General features: G+C 38.3%; 2 protein-coding genes across 3 annotated transcripts in view; one reads left to right on the plus strand and one right to left on the minus strand.

Annotated features, from left to right (window-relative positions):
* Positions 1 to 5,719: 5,719 nt before the first annotated feature.
* Positions 5,720 to 7,018, minus strand: sp9 (sp9 transcription factor). Its single transcript, XM_088930034.1, has one exon. The coding sequence runs from the start codon at positions 6,989 to 6,991 to the stop codon at positions 5,720 to 5,722; it is 1,272 nt and encodes a 423-aa protein (XP_088786160.1). The 5' UTR covers positions 6,992 to 7,018.
* Positions 7,019 to 17,201: 10,183 nt separating this feature from the next.
* Positions 17,202 to 21,270, plus strand: part of ola1 (Obg-like ATPase 1) — a 52,419-nt gene continuing 48,350 nt past the window's right edge. Inside the window, exons 1-2 of one of the 2 annotated variants that reach the window (XM_088930036.1) lie at positions 17,202 to 17,304; positions 17,945 to 18,045. In XM_088930036.1, the coding sequence (XP_088786162.1) occupies positions 17,945 to 18,045 (101 nt within the window). In that variant the 5' untranslated portion in view covers positions 17,202 to 17,304. Of the gene's footprint in view, positions 17,305 to 17,655; positions 17,868 to 17,944; positions 18,046 to 21,270 lie in introns of those variants that run through there. The other variant, XM_088930035.1, reaches the window with a different exon arrangement.

The raw sequence follows: 21,270 nt of genomic DNA on the forward strand, positions 1-21,270 counted from the left end.
ACTACATTGATTTAGAAATCTATTGACAATTGTTTTGACTTCCCACTTATTTCTGACACGTATTATCGTAAAGCCTTTTACATGTAATGGTCATTACTTACTGGGTTTTTATGATACCACCTTACAGTAATTTCATTCATTTTACACGTATCACCAATTGCATTCCTTCGTGTGTACTGTATTTTAATATTAGCAATTAAACCTTTACGTTCAAAAGACAAAACCAGTCACATCAAAATTATTAAATTGGTTTACGGTTTAATGAAAAATGTATTTGATGTCATTCGATATGGAAAACGCATTGATTTTTTTCTTACAGATTTGTAGTATTTTTGTAATTGCATTATGTGAATCAAAACTTGGCCGTGTACTGATCATAATTGAAATTCAAATGTGAATTTTATTGATTCGAAAAACCTGTAGATCGCTTTTTATGTCTATTGATTGTTACATGTGCCACGCTTTGCAAATTTCCAAACTGCATTTTTTAAAGAAAGACAAAACCCCTCTAAACCAAGTGTATTTATTTATGATCAATTGTCTGACTTGCTATAAGGAAAAGAGACACTTCCTCTGACCCTTTTATTGTTTTTGAGTGGGGTGTTTAACAAAACCCATATGAACTCGATGAAATTATAAATTAGATCGGTGTGTCTTAAAACGTATTTACCGTACCACTTACCTTTATACATTTACAGATGTAATTAAAGAGATAAAATGCTGTAAATTGGTAAATCGCAGATTTTCAATATAATGTGCTCAAAAACTGGTCATGTAGAAATGATACTCGCAATGTGATTTTTGGCTTCACCGCTAATGAATAACGAGGAGTCATTTCGTGAATAGACGCTTCTGACAGAGACCCAGTTCAGAAGTAAAGTCGGTATTTATGTACAATTTATTGCGCCCTCGAGGTCTATATCGCTCATTCCTGCTAAAAACAAGGTGCAGTCATGCAGTTGGAGACGTTAAGGCAAATGAACTTGATAAGGCTTGCTGCAGTACTGATGGAGAATTTATTATACATTTTGCTCTTTTTTTGTTGGAGGGATTACCACGAAAATGTTAGTTTTCCGCTCTCCCGAACTAATGTAAAGTAATAGCTAAGATGAGCAAGGGGTCTAAAACAAACCTTTACAACTGAATTGATGCTGTAACACTAACAGTCAATACAGATTTCCACTTTTTGCTTCAACGTTCCTGCCCAAAACAAGACCCGTTAAATCCGACGCATTCACAAAGAACATTTTAATTTAACTGAAAGGCTCAAAAAATTAACATAATATGCTTACTTTGTTTATGTAAAAGACGCATTACACACCAGGTCCAACTCTTCGTATAGTCATCGCATCAAGATTTCCCCTCAATTTCACTTCGCAGCGCAAATACATCTACATCAGGAATTTAAGGTGAATCAGTACGTGCAGATGCTGATGTATATTATGTCTATTTCCATCTTTTCAGTTAACAAACAACAATTGAATTGTTAATCTGAATAACCCAGCCATTAAGCGGAAAGAAATAACGTCTAACATTTAGAAATACTACAGGTTTCTCTTAAATATAATGAAGTTCACCTGAACGCTAATAATTGCTGACATTTTATTTTGATATTAATGTCTTTATGTTTCTCAATTGGTTGAATTCGATTGCTTTTCTTTTAAGAATCGAGTCAATCAATTTGGTGGGGTGGGTGATACTTTATTTTTCTGTTTAAATACATCTGGGGTCAAATAATACGTGACTTCCAAAATATGTTTGCTACGAGAACGCGAAATCATTTTACTAACGTTGATGTATTGACTGTTTCCGTGCATTTAACGATTTCGCATATTTTTTTCTGAGGATTTTCACAAAATTCTGAAGTCTATGGTACACCGCTCTTGAAATTTAAATTAATATTTATTAGGTCTTGTATTTATGTTGTCATTGATTAATTCTTCCTCTCTAGCTCATTAGATTTCGATTAAGAATGATTTGATGTTAATGTAATTAGTATGTAATTCTGATGTACATAATTACTGTAATTACAACACTCAGGTAACCCGGTTTGTGCTAAAAGGTTAGCTTCAAGCTCCAATTGGTTTTCTCCTTGACGACGCTGTCTATTTGGAAGCATGTGTGCATTTTTGTGGCGAAAATGCCCAACTTTCTCAAAAATTAAACTGTATGCGTACTCCAAAAACCTGATGACCAGGTTTTCCAGGTGTCAAAAAAACAGGCGTCTCTATCGCATTATAAAACACTAGCCCACAATGAATGTTCGGAATATCAGAACCCAAGAGCCTTTTTTAATTCATATTTGTAATCGTTACCGAAGATGATGGCGAGAACCAAAATACATTCTTTTTAGGAAATATGTATACGAAAAGAAGTTAATATTGCGGTTTATTTTTTTCCCAATGATGTGATACAAAATTAAACATACACAATGTATACTTGTAAATAATACCGTCATTCCAATATTTACAATATTTGTAAATTTAAATGGTGTATCTTCCGATGAAACCAGCACAATTTTTCTTTGATGTGAGTAATTTGCGAACGTTTAAAAAATCGATACAGAAGAGATAGGTCAATGGCCTCATGATACCTGTAGGTGTCGCTAATATGTTGAAAATGCATTTTTGCCTCGAGAAAAAAAATGAATACTAACATGTCATCGCGCAAACAGAATCATAATCATAAACAAATATTTTTTTCGAAATTTATAGAAACGGAAGGCATGCAACGTCAAGGAGCTTTATTAGTTTCGATACGGATACTACGAAAAGTAAATTGATCATTGCTTTTAATTTATAATGTTGAACCGATTTCACAAAAAGTTCTGTTCTTTACATATGTATGTTTTTGCCACATAAACCGTTCAATACTTACATACAATCTTGCGTTAACCTACATGTGACATAACATGTCATTTTTTAAAATAGGTGTTATTTTGTTATATGCCATAAAGTCCACTATTAGTGTTATTATTTTCTTGAATGCATTTGTATTGTATCTAATGTATACTTGAAAATCACATAGTATGGCAACTGTATCTTTTCCGATAACATTCAATATTTTTTTTTCGATTGAGCCATTTGTTCTTTCCATCATTTCATACATTGTCACTTAAGCTTCCCAATGCAACCAGCTACAACTAGACACAAATGTGAAGCGTTTTCAACTGGTTCGCAAATACTTTCCCCGGAAGAGTGTGACGTGATGGACATTTTCTGACCCGGGGAAGGCGAAGACATCCTCGCTAGCTCCTTGATCACTGAGCTGGGGTAGTGTAACCTTGCGCCCTGTCAGACAGGACCCGGACTCTTCCCTTTGATCTCTTTTCATTGTTGCTTGAAAACAAAACCGACTTCTGCCCAACACCCAGCAAGAGCGCATTCCAGAGAAACTTAACAAAAGCAATAACTGACAACAGTCACTGTCCGCAACCCCAGGCGACTCTTCTCCTAAAGATTTCACCTCACTTAGTTCATGTCGAATTCAGTCCCCGTTTGTAAAACTTAATGGCACCATATAATTGCTAAGTGTGTTTCACTTATGTCGTTCAATTAACTTTTTTTTCCCTTTAACGACAGATATCGTTAAAGATATCACCATCCTTCTCTAAAAGCTACTAAACGACGCATTTTTGAAAATGTGAGTTGGAGGATTCTTGTATATTTCTGATATACATTTGCATTTATATATGTGCAGAATTTAACAGCTGTTCCTAAGGCCGGCGTAGAACGCCATTTAAACGTTTTGTTTACTAAATCGAGCTGATCAATAATAATACGTTTTAATAATGCTGTATACAAACCTTTTTAACATTTAAGAAACTTAAATTTGTTCAGATCGACACACATCTGAAGCCTAGAGAATGGCAGAATAATTATTGGTGATGACTTGTCTTATACAGGTTTTCCTTATCTTAGCAATAAAGCCGGCCGTCAGAACACAAAGGGAAATGAAAATAATTTTCGTCTAAATAATTGCCTTCTGGTCAATTTAACAGTGCCGTTTTGAAAGAGATTTTCTAAATGAGATTCCTGTCCCTAACGTGTTCCCAGGCCTGGGCTCAGACTCTAATTATTCCTTGGATTTTTTCTTTAGAATCGGACGCTGCACTGGGTAATCACAAAGAAGTCAGAGAGCATCCTTGAACCTTTTCAATGCGGAGCTACTGATATTCAAATAACATGCAAGCACCATTTGACTGCGCAGCGACATAAGCATTTCAAATTCACCATTTGCATATATCTTTTTTCTTTTCAAAAGAAATGGAACAGTTGCCTTCCCATAACATCAAATCAAGTGTTGCGGGTTTTTTTTTTTTGGCTTTAAACCGCTTCACGTTTATTCTTGGATTGCCATTTCTGCGTTTGACATGCAAATGGCAGCAGTTAATTTGGACAATTAAAATAGATATTCAAGGGAGCTTTGTCATCGCGGTTTTCCCTTCGGACAAGCTCAGATAAAGTTGGGCAGAACAAATGATGTCTAGCAGATTAATTAGATATTTGATAAGACATGAATCCCTAATAGGGAATACAAGACACAAGAGGCTGCTGTGTGCTCTAAGTCAAAATTAATAACATTTAACAAGATTTTCATTTAGGCATGAAATGTCTGTTCCGGGGTATTAACTACTGATATATTCCACAGAGAAAAAAGCTCAACGTCAATCCGTGCGCTTGTAGGAGCTTTTTAGCAGCCGCATGTGTGTGATATGATTGATTTTGTAAGTGTCTAACTGCTGTTTTGCTAGATTTCCCATTTCCGCGTCTCTGTTTGCATTTTCAATATTGCAAAACAAAACGTACTGTCATGCAACTAAAGTGTTCAATGAAGTAACCAAAATGAAAAATGTTTTTTTGCGCCTCTCACAAAAAGAGGTGTTTGAAAAACACCGCATCTAGACAGTATACTGTATGTAACCACAAATTAATTTTAATAAAATACCAAAAGCTCTAGACATGATGATTAGATCCCTTTAATGATAAGAAAATGAAAAGCTTATACTTGAGAAATTTTATACAAGTAAATGTTTATAATCTCTTTAAAATATGAGAGGCTCAATTACTCGAAGTAAAGAAATGATTAACTCATTTAAATAGCCGTTTACATACATACTGATATCCACAAAGTGCATCGAAAGTAAAGGAAATTCCCTGAATTTCAGGACCCCAACCACGGACAAAACTATTATAATTAACATTTACAAGAAAAAATAACATGTTTCCTTATTAATATCGTTATCTGTACAGTGAATGTCAACGTTACACACTGATAGTCCCACCAAGTTCATCATTTTTGCTCACCTTTTGTGCAATGATCCATACAAAAAAAAGTCATTCGTTTAAGCTCTTTACAACACAGCTTGTCTTGAAAATGTCTGAAAGACGAAAAGTCTATTCTTACACAATTGTGTTTTAATTGCGTTTTATCTCATGAGATGTTCGGCATCCGTAAAAGTTTTAAAAACGTTCGGATTACTGCGTAGTGCGAAGTCGCTTTCATTAAATATATATATATATAAAAACGATTCGTTTTTATTATTTTTTTAAAAAGAAATCTTCTTATTGACCGCCTTGTGTTGAGAGGACTACTTGTTTCGCAACTTCCAGACCCGTTTTTTTTTTATTCTTTTTAAATAAAAGGTGTCGTGTTAGGTGAGAACGAATTACTTTTTCAGAATGTCAGGTTAAATCCGGATTCCGCTTTCTCGACGTGTTTACGACTCGTTCTGTGGAGTGGAGTCTTTGCCCGGCACTCTGCCAGAGTTCACCCCCTCCAGAATGAGTTCCGGTGACTCGGATCTGGGAGTTTCCAGGTTACTGGTGTCGGTGTCACTGTCGCTTCCCTTTTTGCCTCCTCCGCCGCCGTTGTGGGTTTTTATATGCTTGCTAAGGTGGTCACTTCTCATGAAGCGTTTGTTGCACACCGGGCAGGCGAACCGCTTCTCGCCCGTGTGAGTGCGGAGGTGCCTCTGCAGTTCATCGGACCGCGTGAACCTTTTCCCACAAAAAAGCCAGTTGCAGACAAACGGCCTCTCTCCGGTGTGCCATCTCAGGTGGGCTTTGAGGTGGGACGTTTTGCCGTATACTTTGCCGCACCCGGGTATGTGGCAGCTGTGAAGACCCTTCCTTCTGAGGCTGGCTCCAGCTGGACCCAGCCTTTCCGCCTCTTGGCAGTTGGGACAGTCGCACGTTGCCCTGCCCGAGTACCTCCTGGCAGACCTGGCCGAGCCCCCTATGCCCGTGCTGGCTCCCGAAATCATGGCATTGGCTGTGGTGGAGTCCGTGTAGGAGGGAATCACGGTTTTGAAACCTTCCTGTGTCAACAGGTGCTGGCTGGTGGACAAGAGGTGAGACGCTGTGGGGCTTATCCCGGTGGAGCTGAAGGCGGAGTGCGTCAACGTGGAGAAGTCGGGGTTGTACCCGCTTAGCTGGGAGTGCAGGGTGGCTTGAGGGCTGCCCGAGTGTAAAGAGGTCTGAAGAGTGCTCGCCGGGTTCTGAACCTCCAGCCACGAACTGGGGTTGGTGTGAACATCCCACCAGGAGGAAGCGCCGTTGGCGACCTCGCCGGAGATGGTCGAGTGGAAGCCAGATTTGTACCAGGACTCGTACGGATGGGCCATGCCTACCCGCGGGTACAGCGTTTCTGCCGAGGTGTGAACTTTCGAGATGAAAGCGGACTGTCCCGGCTCTTGCGACGAGACGCCGGCCGAGTTCGAGAAGAGGCTGCTGTACTCGGTAGTAAACGCCGAAGAGGTCGGGGAGGTGGACGCCAAGCAGAATGCGCTGTTGCCTGTGCCGGTACTTGTAGTTAGTCCCGTGGATCCCCTGCTGGTCGCTACGGCGAACCCAGAGAGGCTGGATCCCAAGTTGCAGCTCGAAGAAGACCTCTTCCAGGGATGAAATCCGCCCTTTGCGAAAGCGCTTGAATCAGGCAGAGTGGTCAGAGGACTCGTGTTACCAATTTTGTTGCAGGTTGCAGCGAGCATGGCTAAAGGCGTAGTTCCAAATCGTGGTTCTTCCTGGCAAAGGGAAAGTTTAAAACGGTTACGCGAATCTCTCACACGGGCTGGATCTGTGGACGAATTTCTCAAAAGATGTTCCTTTGTGTTCGCAGGTGCGTGCGGTGTTCAGCGTGAAAATCGATTAGCATTTAAAATCTCATAAGCAACTAAAATATACTAATCTTTAGCAAATCGCAACACACACACAAGCAGTTCTATTTCAGTCTTAGTATAAGTAATAATAATAATAATAATAATAATAATGAAAATTCTGTTTTGTTCTATAACTATGCAGCATTATTTTCTGATGGTGAAAACCTTAACAGTGCTTTTAATACTTTTTACTATTCAAAAATTGAAATGATCTTCTAAAATATAAAGTAATGGAAAGAATCTCGATGTCGAAAGTCAAAATGAATAAATCAGTCCTGTTCGGCAGAAAAGGCAGACAATCGCGTTAACAGAAAAAAAAAATACAATGTCTATAGGAAATCATTACCATCGGTGAGATATTCCAAAACAAAGAAAATGTTTGTATGAACGCATCAGTTGTCTTCCGCGCAAATTAAGTGAAATATTTTTTTTTAACTGGAAATAAGCAAAAGCGAAAACAGTTCTTTTTGTGACTTACCCCAAGTATAGACGTAGCCATAGCCAGGGCCTGCGTTACTCTGAATTAAGAGCTACAAGAGGCAACTGCGCTATATGACAGAGTTTGATCAGACTTCCACGACGTTTTACTCAACTTACACAAGTGACTAACTACACTCTTGGCTCCGAGCTCCTAACTCTACCTAGTTGTAGAGAGCGCGTGCTTTGAAGTACAGCTGGCCAGCGCACCCAGCCAATCTAAGCGCTGCAATGCGCCGCCAGGAGTACAGCTCGGCCAATAAGAGATTCAGAAATGACAGAAGTAGCACAGCTACACGTCAATCAATAACTGTTGCACGGAGCTTTCTCCTTAGCGCCCAGACCATTGTATTTTTATACGTTTCTTTTATACACATATGTATTGGCCCATCATAGATTTCACTTCGATATATTTCAATAGACACCGTTTCTCTAAATGGGTAAGCCGTGCTATGCTGAAATATTTGGAATCTGTAGCGCTTGGAGGGACATATTTCTCATTTCGTTTCCGACTGTAGATATAGAGAGCCTATTTATGTTTGTGCGTTTGTAGGTAATAATTTACCATTGCTGTTTGAGAATTAAGCTTTATGTGCACAGACTGCACATAGTGTCTAGGTCTTTTTTTAAGAAATGTCAAACCTGCAAGGTTTCTGCAAGCCTGTTCGGATATTTAAGAGTGTTTGACGTGCTTGACTACAGATTAACAGGACATGTACCGTACAGCGCTTATGGGAAAAAATGAAAAACTTGAGATATGCACTACGTTTTAATGTGGTAGCTTCTAGATTCTACTCTATGACGTAATTTTCCTTTGGCGAGCAGGGAGAGAGTTTACTTGCTCAAACTTCCTTTATTAGCAGTTGACTTTTAAAACACTGATCGTGTTGAACCGGGGGCATGTCTAAAAGGCTATACACAATTATTGTCGCTCGTACATCCACACAATTGCGTTCAGAATCGAAGACGACACTTTCATTCGGGCACTTTTGTAAAAACTCTGCGCCTTCAAAGCGTGCCAGTTGGACCCATTCCACGGATTTTAGCACACTAAGCGGTTCTTTATAAAGAAATTGCACACGCGCCCAGTTCCCATCAGTGAATCGCAAATTGAATTACCAACCTGAACTCTACCTCAAGCATGAAACAAACTGAGTCTTACCTACGGGGCCAGTAATCTCGGTCATACGGACTTCTCGTCGCCGCTGGATAATTCGTCGGAAGAAAAACAGAAGACGCCTGTCAATCCCACGAGCACTACAGGATCACTCCCAACAGGTGAATCCTTTTTTTTCTCTCCCGTGATTTAACTTAAGGTCCAGGTTATTTATGCGATTTAGAGGTGTGATATATATGTAGAAATAGAAATGACTGTGAGGTGTTCTGACCAGCCCAGAGGCAGGAGAGGGAGGAGTGAAACGATTTTTGTGAAAGACAAAAGTAAGCGACAGCACGTGTAGTGTTAAATAGGTTTAACCCGACTGCAGTGCTGGGCATGTTTACAATAAATGACTGAATAATCTAGATCCTTATTATTTCAATTGCACGCACGCTTCATTTTGTTCCTGGGCTGCTATATAGGTATGGATCAGCCTGGTCTGTGACGTACTTAATAATCCCGTAAAAAGATATTTGCCCAACGCCTTTTTAAGATCTTTGGCAAAGGAGATACGAATCGCCTGTGTGAAACAAGAAGGAGTTACGATTAATTGAAATTTTGAACAAATATTCTGCGCAAACCTTTCAAGAGTCATCTGCATTCTATCAATGGTTATGTGTTTTCCACTTAAGACTTTTTTTTATAAAGATCAATGCATTATGCCAATGTGTTTCACAGGCTGTTAAAACATTTAGGGGTAATGACAATGTAACAATGGCCCGGTTTGGAGTGAATCATCATCCTTTTAAAAGTTAAAGCAATTTTCGGGAGAATGGCTTTCAGCGAAAGCTGTACATTACAGTATTCAAAACGGCCAAATAATGCTCTATTATAGCGCCTGAATGCTGCCAGTCAGTCCAAGTGCAATTTGTGCAAAGGCTCAGTGCCTTAAATCCCCACCTATGGAGAGGTGAATATAAAACAATTTCTTCAAATCCCAGGCACGGAGCTCAGAAAATTGCTTCATTTCTGCAATCATGGCAATTTGACTGGAGAGCAATTAGCACTATTAAATGTCGATTCTGCATAAACAAATTCGATTGAAATGCAAAAGTGCAGAGGACCTCGTGGAAAAAAAAAATCATGTATCTGTATATACAGTCACACTTCGATAGATTCCTAAGGCGATCATTGATAACTACATCAGAAATATTTTAATATCTCCATAGACACATTATTCAGTCTCTCATGCCTTTTAGTAATTGTTATGCCTCTTAAGCCACGAACATGATAAACGTGAGAAAACTACAAGTCTACTTATTTTAAGAAAAGCATTACAACATTTACATTTACCTATTATTGTAAGGTTTTCCTTTATTACAGGAATTGAATCTATGTAAGTGTATTTAATGTTACACATCACATATATGGTGTATATACACGAATGCATTATCAGATATTTACCTATGTGCGCCATAGTGTATCATGGTAAATGATCTTAAACCTTTGCATTTCTTCTAAGGTTAAAAGAGCCTGCAAATTAAAAGGAGATCGTTTGTCAAAGAGAGGAAGATGAATGTTCTAGCGGAGTGTGGGGTTTTAATTAGAGTGATTATTCTGAGATTATTCAACATACTACTGGCTATTCAGTCTGCTTTGAAATGTATTTCACAGAAAAAAAAGACTATTTTAATGAACATCTCTATGTCTGAAACTAGAGAAATAAAAGATAATTGCCGTTTGGATTTTTAATTTTATATAAAGATATAACTAAATAGGTCCTGTTTGCTTTTTAATGTTTTCAGTTTTCACATTATTTAAAAACATACCTCAGAGAATATGTCGCAAGCGTTATTACAATCGAACACTAAAGTTGTCAGTTATTTCACCTGTATAATTTCTTGATCGTTTCAATTTCTATGTATAATTCCACAGAATTTACTTTACATCTGCTACAAGTGGCAACCACAAAAATACTAGAACGCTCCTGATTTAGTATTTTTTGGATAATCTGGTACTGATTATGATAATGTTATACAAACTACTTTTCTCTCTCTGCTGAACTCTTTTAATAGGTCATATAGTTTTTTTTCCTTCTCACTGTTGTTTAAACTCGGTGTTCAGCTTCATGTGTATTATGAATTAATACACATGAATTTTCCAAACAGTCACTGGAAAATAATGTCAGATATACATTTATGACGCTATCGTTTCTTAATTTGTTTGAAATGACCAAGACTGCTTATTAATTCGTGGGTTTTATTTAATTTGCTAATAAAGATATGATAGGAACAGTCACGCAGGACGCAAAGATATAGGTGAGGACGTAACACTTCACGTTCAAATACGAGAGAGTGCCTTTTTCTGGTGGCAATTAGGAACCCATTACAAGCCATTAGATTGATCAATGTACCTTAAACAATGCGAATGATTTATTTGGTTGGAACAAAACGTTCTGCATCTATTGTAGTGAAGCTGACTGAAAGAGCATCCATCACGGCGATAAACAACAAAAGATAAATGATTAATCCTGGCCTATTTATTATATTACTTCATACAAAGGCATTTCGACTTCCTTAATTTCTAGATTATTATAGTCTCGTTTTCAGTATGTTAAACGACCCAGGGTGCTAGATTTAAGAAACATCTGAGAGAAATACTCTACTGGTTGCCGAGTGGATTAATTCAACATTTGCCTTTAGGTGAAAACCTTATTTGTAAACAATTAAACACCTAATCTTTTCTGCCTAATCTTAAAAAGCCCCGTGAGCGCAATCTGTTTATTTGAAGAACCTGTTTTGATCGAAGTTTAAAAAAAATAGTACGGAATTAAAATAATGATATGACAGCTAAATTAAACAGAGGACATAAAATAAACAAGATGTCACGACAGAGAAATCAAATCGTGAATCATATGAAAAATATGAATAAACCTTAAATTGTAAAGTATCAAACGTATAAAAATAGCGTTTATCTTCTGCTATTAGAACAGGTCTGTAAATTACGTTCAAATGTTTTTTTTCCCCTGGAAATCTGTACTTCAATTTAATGAAAAGAAGTGCGCTAGTGTACAGCAGTGTTCTCCATATTGTGCGTTTTCACCTGACAGGGTGCCTAATCAAATTTGCAAGAACAACCTATACTGTATCTCTCTTAGCACTCATCTTTTCGGTGGAGAGGAAAAAGCTGGAATCTGTAGTAATGCGCTTATTTCCACATTTTTTTTCTGGTTTTCGGTGAAGTATGAATTCACCAGGTTTAACCCTTCTGTGTTGACTGCACATGGATGGCTCGGTCTCTCGCTCCAGGACGGAGTCATAAGGGTACCCCGATTAAAATAACCTAGTTGTTATCAACATAGCGTCAGCTGCCCAGAACTGATCACCGCACTACGATCTTATCTTTTTTTAAATGATTACTCTTTCTGTGAACGTCCCTTCACATATCAGCCTTTTGTATTCTTCGCTATTCACCTGCAGCCAAAAGGTGGTGTAGTACTGAAATACCTTTGTCGCAAGGTGTGTTAAAATATCTTATTTTATCTTCAAAATGTTAGATCAGAGTTTAGCTCCGCTTTGTATTCAATATTTTATGCAGAACACAATAACATGTTTTGTTATGTTTTCAATTAGTGTAGTCAAAATGTTGTGCATATTACAATACCAAGTATTAATTTGGATTTAGCTTACTATTTCTCTGTGATTATGCATGTAAGTGCTTTGTCCCCTTTGTCTTAAATGTAGCGATGCAGAAGTGCAAAATACTGGATGCTAACTTTAACGTAAAAATGTAGGCTACACATTTGTCATTTTGCATTTGGAGAATGCTTGTTTTCTTTCTTGCCTTCTGAGTGCATTTCCTCATGGTATCCTATCTGTTATTTCAGTTTTTGAAACAAACCTTCTTACCTTCTACACAGAAGTGATCGGTGTGTTCGCAGCATATAAGCGAAGATTTTACTGTTAAAGTCTACTGTATTTTGTAGCTTTTGAGTCTCAAACCGACAATCGTCTTTATTAACATACATAATTTGACCATTTCGCATGCTATGTCTGTCGAGATATATATTCAATACGCAAATCAAATGGTAAATGTTTGCTTTGGAAACTAGTATACTTCATGTGGCTAAGAAGAGCAATGCATTTCACATAACACTACATTATTACTGATCTATTGCAGCATGAAGGTTGCGGATTGTATGCGAGTGTAAATGTATCCAAAAATTGAGAAAATGACCATATGTTCCTCTCTGTATTACTTTGAAAATACTAGGTTATAAAGGTACGAGAGAATAGTTTAGCGATTTGCATTTCCTAGTAATGAAAAAATTGCTAGTGCTAGACTCCATTAATTAGAATTGTGGTAACATACTGTAACATAGGCCTGAAAGCCACAACACACTTGCCATATGTAATTGTGTAGTCTGCTCATAACGTAAATGTTGTATATTTAATTTTTGATACATTGAGTTAATTTACTCTTTTGAACATCGCACTTTGCGTATTAGAAGTTCAGTGCCACGACACATCTAGTGCCTTTGTGGATCCTAGTTTTGAAATGGCAAAAACTTTTTTTAAAATGTTAGAACAGTCATATATTAAGTACTTAAATATGAAGTACGGAAATATTGTTACCTTATTATTTTGCCTTCGTAGATATTACCATCAATCCCTTCCACTACCTTAATTCTTAGTTTTTGACTGAATATTTTAATGTTCAAGAGATTGTAGTGATTATATAAGTAGACTTAATTTTCTCAGGTGCAAAGTCTTATCTATGCAATAACAAATAACACTGAGAACAGACCTCGAAGAGCTTATTTTTGAGAAAACGGGTCACATATATGTAGGTCTGAAACTAGAAAAGCTTGAATATTCGCAGCTTGAATATTTTGTCCATATTGATGCCCTTTAAAAGCTATCACCTTGTTATAGCTAAACAGACATTGTTTAGATATTTTTATTTTTTTTATCCCTTTTTAAAATACTGTACTGACTAGACAGGCCTCAAAATCCATGGACGTTTTAATACACAGCACTTAATGTAACAGTAGGTTGACAGTATACTGTTTGAGATTCGTGGTACAATAATAATTTCTAAAAAAAGAAAGGTTAAAGTTTCATTCTTTAATCTGGTGATTAAAATCCAGAATACATTAAAGAAATGGGTTAATTATACCCTCATTTACATATGAAAATAATGTGTAAAGAAAATGTCACGTCTCTGTAATTCAGAAGAACCTCTTTAGCGTATATGTTCATAGGTGCGCATATTGTTTTTCAAACGGATATTTCCCCTTTAATAAAGATTTGAATATATTGTCTTTCATTGGATTTAGGGCGTGTAACAACGTGTTTTGTGGGGTGGGTTTTGAGTTGCTCTGGTATTTTTTCCTTATTCATGTTTATTACAACATTAACATTTGCTACTGTTTGTATTATTATATGTAAAAATGTGTTTTTTATTGTCGATAACTCAATTATATCTTTTGCAAAGGATAGTCTGCCCTCCACGCTGAAATATACTGAGCTGTGATAGTGGGTTGCCCTTTCTTACAATTTACAAATATAATACGAGTTCAGGCAATTATGCCAAGTAAAATCGTTTTTTGTCTATTAATGATTTCAATAAAGCCTACTGAATTTGTTTCTGCATGAGGGCCATAGGTAACACCATGGGAACAGCAAAGGTGCCACTTTATCTCAACAAAGTCCGTTTCTAATATACCCTTTGTTTAGCTCTATAGAGATCTGACAAGCCAAAAAGGTAGTTTACAATTCAACTCCAAATTTATGTAAGCTACAGTTTATGTACAGTTTACATACAGTTAATATAAAGAGGCCTAGATTTATGCTTGTATTTCTTCCCTTTGGAAAGTAAACTTTGTTAATGTTTCTTTTTAATGCCATCCAAAGATAAGGAAATACAAAGCCTCATTACTTTATAATATTCTGAGTTAAAATAAATCCAAATCATTCCTTGGAAACTACATAGCATAATTACAGACAGAAGAAATGTTTACAGACTTTTTGAGGTTAATGAGATTATATAAGAAAAAATTATGGCTGCAGTATACAGGACTTTATATTTGCTTAAATGCACTGTCTGTCATCTTAAAAGTGTCTTTATTGAGCTTTACTGTGGTTTTAAATCTGTGGTCCAGTCTTGGTGGTATTCAGCCTTCAATCCTCCAAGCATTTTGTGTGTGTGTCGATCTGGTACACATGTAGGGATGCTACACTTAAAATACCCTCAGCCAACCAAAAGGCAACGCCTGTCACTTCTAACAAGATGAAGCGACTTCATTATTTTCCTTCCCTCTTACAATATAATGAGGTACGTTGACTCCATTCCATGAAACTGCAGCCTGATCGTACCCAGTGTTCAGTTTGGCTGGAGCAGGGGAAAGAGATTTTTCTCCATCTCTGGTGTGCTGACAGGAAGGCATCATTAGCATGGTAAAACCAGGAAGAAACTATTTGCTTCCCACACATTTTTCCTTTCTTTGTTTTGTTATGTTATGTTATGTATCTGTTTAATCTTTGGGAAAACAACTCTTAGACTTTGCAAGTGATAGAAGGCCTGCTATTGCTCATTTCAATGTTGCTATGTCTTTAACAGCATTTTTAAATAGAGGACATAACAGGTGTTAAACCAATTGACTAATTTAATATTCATGTTTGCATGCAGGGTGAAAAAGAGATATTTTAACCTGTAATAATCACCTTGAATGTTTCTGTCACTACTGAAGGAAAACAGCCACACTTTGTTTATTTTATCACTAGCAGATTTCAATAATAATAATTGCTTGCACTTATATAGCACTTTTCTGGACACTCCACTCAAAGCGCTTTACAGGTAATGGGGACTCCCTTCCACCACCACCTAAAGTGTAGTCCCCACCTGGATGATGCAACGGGAGCTATAGTGCACCAGAACACTCACCCCACATCAGCTTTTGGTGGGAATGAGAACAAAGTGACTAAGTCAATTCAGAGATGGGGATTATTATTAGGCCATGATTGGTAAAGGCCAATGGGAAATTTGGCCAGGACACCGGGGTAACACCACTACTCTTTTCGAGAAATGCCCCAGGATTTTTAATGACCACAGCAAGTCAGGACCTCGGTTTTACATCTCAGCCAAAGGACAGCACCATTTTACATTTTACAGTATGGTGACCCCCTCACTATACCTGGACATTAAGACCCACACAGACCGCAGGGTGAGCGCCCCCTACTGACCCCACCTAACATCTCTTCCAGCAGCAACCTTAGTTTATCCCAGGTCTTCCATCCAGGTACTGGCCAGGCTCACACCTGCTGAGCTTCAGTGGGGCTGCCAGGTGTGAGTTGCAGGGTGATTTGGCTGCTGGCATTATTTCATATTTCAGGCATTACTGACAACATCCTAAGAGCAGTACAAAAATGATTTAATGGTGAGTTCTAAATTGGTTGTTTCCACTTGTAGAAGAGTATGTACATGCCTATAGTGGGTGGAAATTTTGCTGAGCTCATTGAATAATAATAACACCATTAAGTAAGCTTTCTCAAATTGTTTGTGGACTAGTACCAACATGCAGTGGAAGTTGGTAATAGTGATGAAAACTGCATGAAACGAAACATTCCCCAGACATCCATTAGTAACAAAAACTTATATGGATTTTTCCTTATAATAGTTTCCTACAATAGTTGCTGTTGTTGTTAGTAGAGTTTTTATAGTTGCCCTCCATATGCATTGCAGTAGATGAAATATGAATTCATATATAATGGGGAATAAACATTTACTGTAAATTTCTGAGCCAGTTTAGGAAATGTTCTGTTAATTGCAAGCACAATTAGGAAGAGATTTCTCTTGTAACTTTCACACATGCCCGTGGATCTCTATAAATTGCCATTAAAAGCATTTAAATTTCCTGTCTATAACATGGTTTGGGGTTTCACGTGCATTTCGCAATATCGACGTATTTGTTTGAAACACACTACTACAGGCCTGAAGAACTTTTTTTGAAGAAGAAAAAAAGGCCAAATCCCGCGAACAGGCTAGTAACTGAAGATTGTGGTAGCTATCTGACTTACAGTATGCCATCCTTTTCTGACACAGGAACTCGGCAACCTGGGTACGGATATTAAAATAGTTTCTGGTACTATCCAAAAGTTATAGTATCCTTTTCCCTGATGTTGTGTGTAGTGTTTGCATGAAGTTTGATCTTCACATACATCACAGAAAATGTAGGTAAAATAACACATACTTCTTCTAAACATACACGAATCGGTGACACCGCTCCCCCCCACGTTATCTGAACGATTTAACTTGGGGTTACACACAGTATTTTCCGTGAGAAAGCTTCCTGTGGGATTTGCAGCGCTCTGTCTGGCTGTCAGTACGCAGTCGCATACCCTCCTGCGCTACCGGAGTTTGGCCCAATGGGGAGCTGTGCAATGAGGATGTTCCGGTGTGTGTGACGGGCTTCCCCCTTTCCCCTTGCTCTCTGCAAAGCAAGTGCCGTGTGTACTGTGGCACCGTGTTTCAGTTTCGTGTATAACCCCGGAGCAAACTAGATTTCGAGGTGAATTTGCACACTTTGTGTTTTTGGAAATGTGTTTAAAAGTACATGCCTCTGTTTTTTGAGCGCTTGTCGTGAACAGAATCCCACAGCCGCTTGCCGGCGAACCGTATGTTTAACGTTAAGACGGGCCTCATATAAATGTGTGTCAGTAATGCCACATGGGGTTTGAACTGGAAAGAGAAGTAACATGAAATAACTCTGAGCAGGGTATTTAATGGTATTTCATAGAAATCTAAAAGGTGACGTGCCTGCTGTCAGAATTGAAGTCCATGTTTTGGTCGTTACTGTGCCGGTTATAATTACGTGATTCCTCAATGTGTGTAAATATAGAAAGCGGTGGGGTCAGCATTTGCCATTGGTTTCATCTGGCACGACATTCAGTTGCGTGTTCTATTTTTAAGACCGAGTGGGCTTCGTTGGCTTGTGTGGATATCGGTGATCTGTGTCGGTGGTACAACCAGACTACTTGGGAGTCTTGGAAAAATAATGGTGCAAGCAGTGGCTTTGTAACTTGCTGGCTGGAAATGTACTGGTGTTAATATGCGGCCATGGCCCCAAAGAAGGTGCGTCAGAGGCGGTTGGAAACGGGTAAGTGTCACTATATTAACAGAAGTATTTACGGTGGTTTTTGCTGTTTCAGATGCCTCCGAAGAAGGGCGGTGAGGGACCCAAGCAGCCGCCTCTGATTGGAAGGTTTGGAACATCCCTGAAGATTGGAATTGTTGGATTACCAAATGTTGGGTATGCCACGCAGTTATAAACATCTGTCATTATATTCCAATGTGATAGATTTTAAATGCAGCCTTACAGAATATACGACATATCACGTTTTTAAGCATGGTAGGTTATAAAAATGAAAAATAATGTATCCTCTGCCAGCATATGCAAGGCTCCTGTCGGTAATCGGAGAGTGATGATACATTACATTTTTAGATGAATCCCATTAATGTCAAGCAAGTATAGTTATGGAGTTTAAAGTAAGACTAACGGGCAGCTTTAACTTAAAGAAATATATAGGATGGCTGGCTTTGAAAGCAAGTTACTTAGATTGTTATCGTTGGTGTAAGATTGTTTCAGAATGCAAAAAAAAATATATTGTATCTTGGGGGAGTATTTAGTCTTAAAATGGTCATGGCTGAAGCAGTGCTCTTTAGTCTGAAATCAAAGTCTATTGTGCAGCACTCTAAAGGCAACAAAATGGTTAAAAATTAATGCAGTATCAAACTTCACTGACGCTGTGTATTCTTGTGTTCTCACAATCCCACCAGTTTTGCTGTGAAATGGGCACTGTTGTACTGTATTTCAGAGTGCGCTTCATGACTTAATTGTTAGGGAGGAACACGGAGTCTGAATGTCTCTAAATCCCTTTCATAGACATTGATACAGTCTATACAAGGCTCAACTCAGATCCCAGCCAGATAAACACACGTGTCCACAGGTCCACAGCTTCAAATTCCTCAGCCAGCCCAGCCTCCTCAGTTCATGTGTTAAATGGTGCATCACTTTGCAGTAATTTCTGCCAGGGAGGAATGGGTTTGAATAGCCTGAGGCTGATGATGTACCCAGTGCCCACCAGTGATAACTGCTTTGCACCTGCATGCATTGCCGCTGTTAGGGCTGGATTTGGCAGGGATGGCAGTTGTGCTCTCTCCCCGAAAACAGCTGCCTCTGACCTGGCCCCCGAGGAGAGCCCTTTCCCTGCCCAGTGCCAGTGGACGATCTGGAGATTCAGGGCTGCGGCGCCAAAGCTGGGATTTATCATTCCAGAGGCTCGTCTGTGTTGGCGAGTGTCGGAGAGAGGTTTTCCCCGGCAGCTGCAGAAATGTCGACTGAACTTGAAATTATTGTTAAGTGTGCTCAATGAAACGCAGCCTGCTTTCAACCAGTGTAATCTTTCAAAAATTTATTGGTGTAGAAATAACTCTGAGAGTTAATGGTAATTGGTTTAAAAAACAAAATTGGAACATTGCCTATTATATTTATTATACCCACCCAATTTGGAGTAGCCAGTTTGGCGTTTGGCATCTCACAACTATGAACCCCGCAACTGTGACAGTTTGGATACATGATGGTGAGAACATGCCTGAAGACGTCTCCAACACAGCCACGTTCAAGCCACTTGTCATTTAACGCAAAACAAGCTACAGAGCTCTGTACGCTGAGTTTGGGTCCAGCTGGAGAACACTGACAAAGCCCCGTATATCTGCAAGAGCCTAGAATATCACCTGGAGCTGAGAGACCCCTAGTTGACTACTCCTATTTGCCCTTTGTGATGCTCAGCCAATTGTGTGCCCTGCTGTAAGAGACCCATGGTCACAGTGAGGTAGTGTCATGACCCAGGCTCAAACCCATGATCATAGAGCTCAGAAATCACTGCAAGTCGTAACCAGCAAAGGTTGACAGTCCTGCAAACAGCTCCAGTATTAGTTATCTTTAATGGAGCAATTAGTTAAACTTTCATTTTGGAAACAAAACATTCAGGTCTGTAGTTGTCTAGATATCAGTTTAAAGCACCAAATCCATTCATTTGTCCCTCTGGTACAAATTAGTCTCTGACCTGGACAAAAAAATGTTATTTTTCTAAGAGCTGAAATCATGATATTAGTTGTTAGCTAATAATTTAATCTTAATTATTTTAGATTTCTAAGATTATAGATAATGGGCTTAATTTTTTTAGATTTCTTTATTGAAAAATGTTTGGGCTAGTGTTTTGAAGTAGCTGGCGAAACACTCAGTCTTTGCACACTCAGGCACACAGGTCTTAAAAGCACTCCTTTTGGTAGTGTTCAAGTTTATTCAGACTTTGAAGGAAGTTACTAAAAGTTGATTTAGTCTATGTCTATGCTCTACTTCAGAATGGCCCATTTTCATTATTATTATAATGATTCATTATTATTATAATTTTCATTATTATTCTGTAAATATACTGAACCTGAAGCCTTCGATGTTTTTTTTAGTAATCTGGTAGTTTCACAACAAGCTTCTGGTAGTCTCCTTGATTTCCATTGGGTATGAAAGGCTGAAAACATGAGCAAAACACTTCGCACCTTAAAAAAGGCGTAAGGTAAAGGATTATCGAAATCAACTACTCTAGTGAAGTATGAAAAAATATTTCAGATTTCAAAGTTGGCGTCCATCTCGAAGTACATACCCAATCGAATATTTGATGTCCTACTTGGAAGGGGACACAATAAAATGTAACCCAAATTAGTGGTCAGCAGTAGGAAGCTCATGTTGAAAAACAATGCCATTCCTTCTGTGAAGAATAGAAATGGGATCTATATAAGATTGTTTTGTGTCATCTAGTGGTGGTACATTAGTTTGAATGAAGGGATGGATGTGTTTTGAAGTTTTGAGTCCAAAGTCTACCAGGATATTTTAGGCACAATCCAGGTTCCTTCTGCTGAAAAGCCGAATCTTGGAACTGAAATTGGTCTGAAATTAATTCACAACCTGAACCACACTTTCAGATCCATTGCCACATGTTTAAGGTTGGATGAGATCAGTAGACCTTCGCAGTCTCCAGGCCTCACACCCACAGAACAGATACAGCATGACCTGAAGAAAGTAGTTCACAAGCACAAACTGCAGTCTGAAGGAGCTAAAAAAGTTCAGCATGAAGGAGTGGCCATATATCTTACGTTCCTGAACCTCAAAAAGTTGCAGGAAACTCCTTTGTTATCAAAACCAATAGAGTGTCAAGAAAATACTGGTTGTTAGAGTGTGGCTAATTTTGAACATTTGCAATACAAAAAGAAAACTTGCAGTTAATTTGGACAGGTTTTTCCCTGTCCAGTTCTGATGTCCTTAACAGTTTTCTTTGCTTGTGTCTATGTACAGTAAATCATCCTTATGTATGTGCAACAGTACTAAACGCACACATGGAGGGTTATTTCCTAAAGCCAACTTTCATTTGCATTATATCAAGTGTATGCATAAATTTGGAGCCCATTATGAAGTATTAAT

The sequence above is a fragment of the Atractosteus spatula genome, chromosome 13, assembly GCF_055471065.1.
Source record: "Atractosteus spatula isolate fAtrSpa1 chromosome 13, fAtrSpa1.hap1, whole genome shotgun sequence".
Lineage (NCBI taxonomy): Eukaryota > Metazoa > Chordata > Actinopteri > Semionotiformes > Lepisosteidae > Atractosteus > Atractosteus spatula.

Coding starts and splice junctions, on each gene's coding strand:
- sp9 (XM_088930034.1), bottom strand. CDS start 6,991: ATGCTCGCTGCAACCTGCAACAAAATTGGTAACACGAGTCCTCTGACC.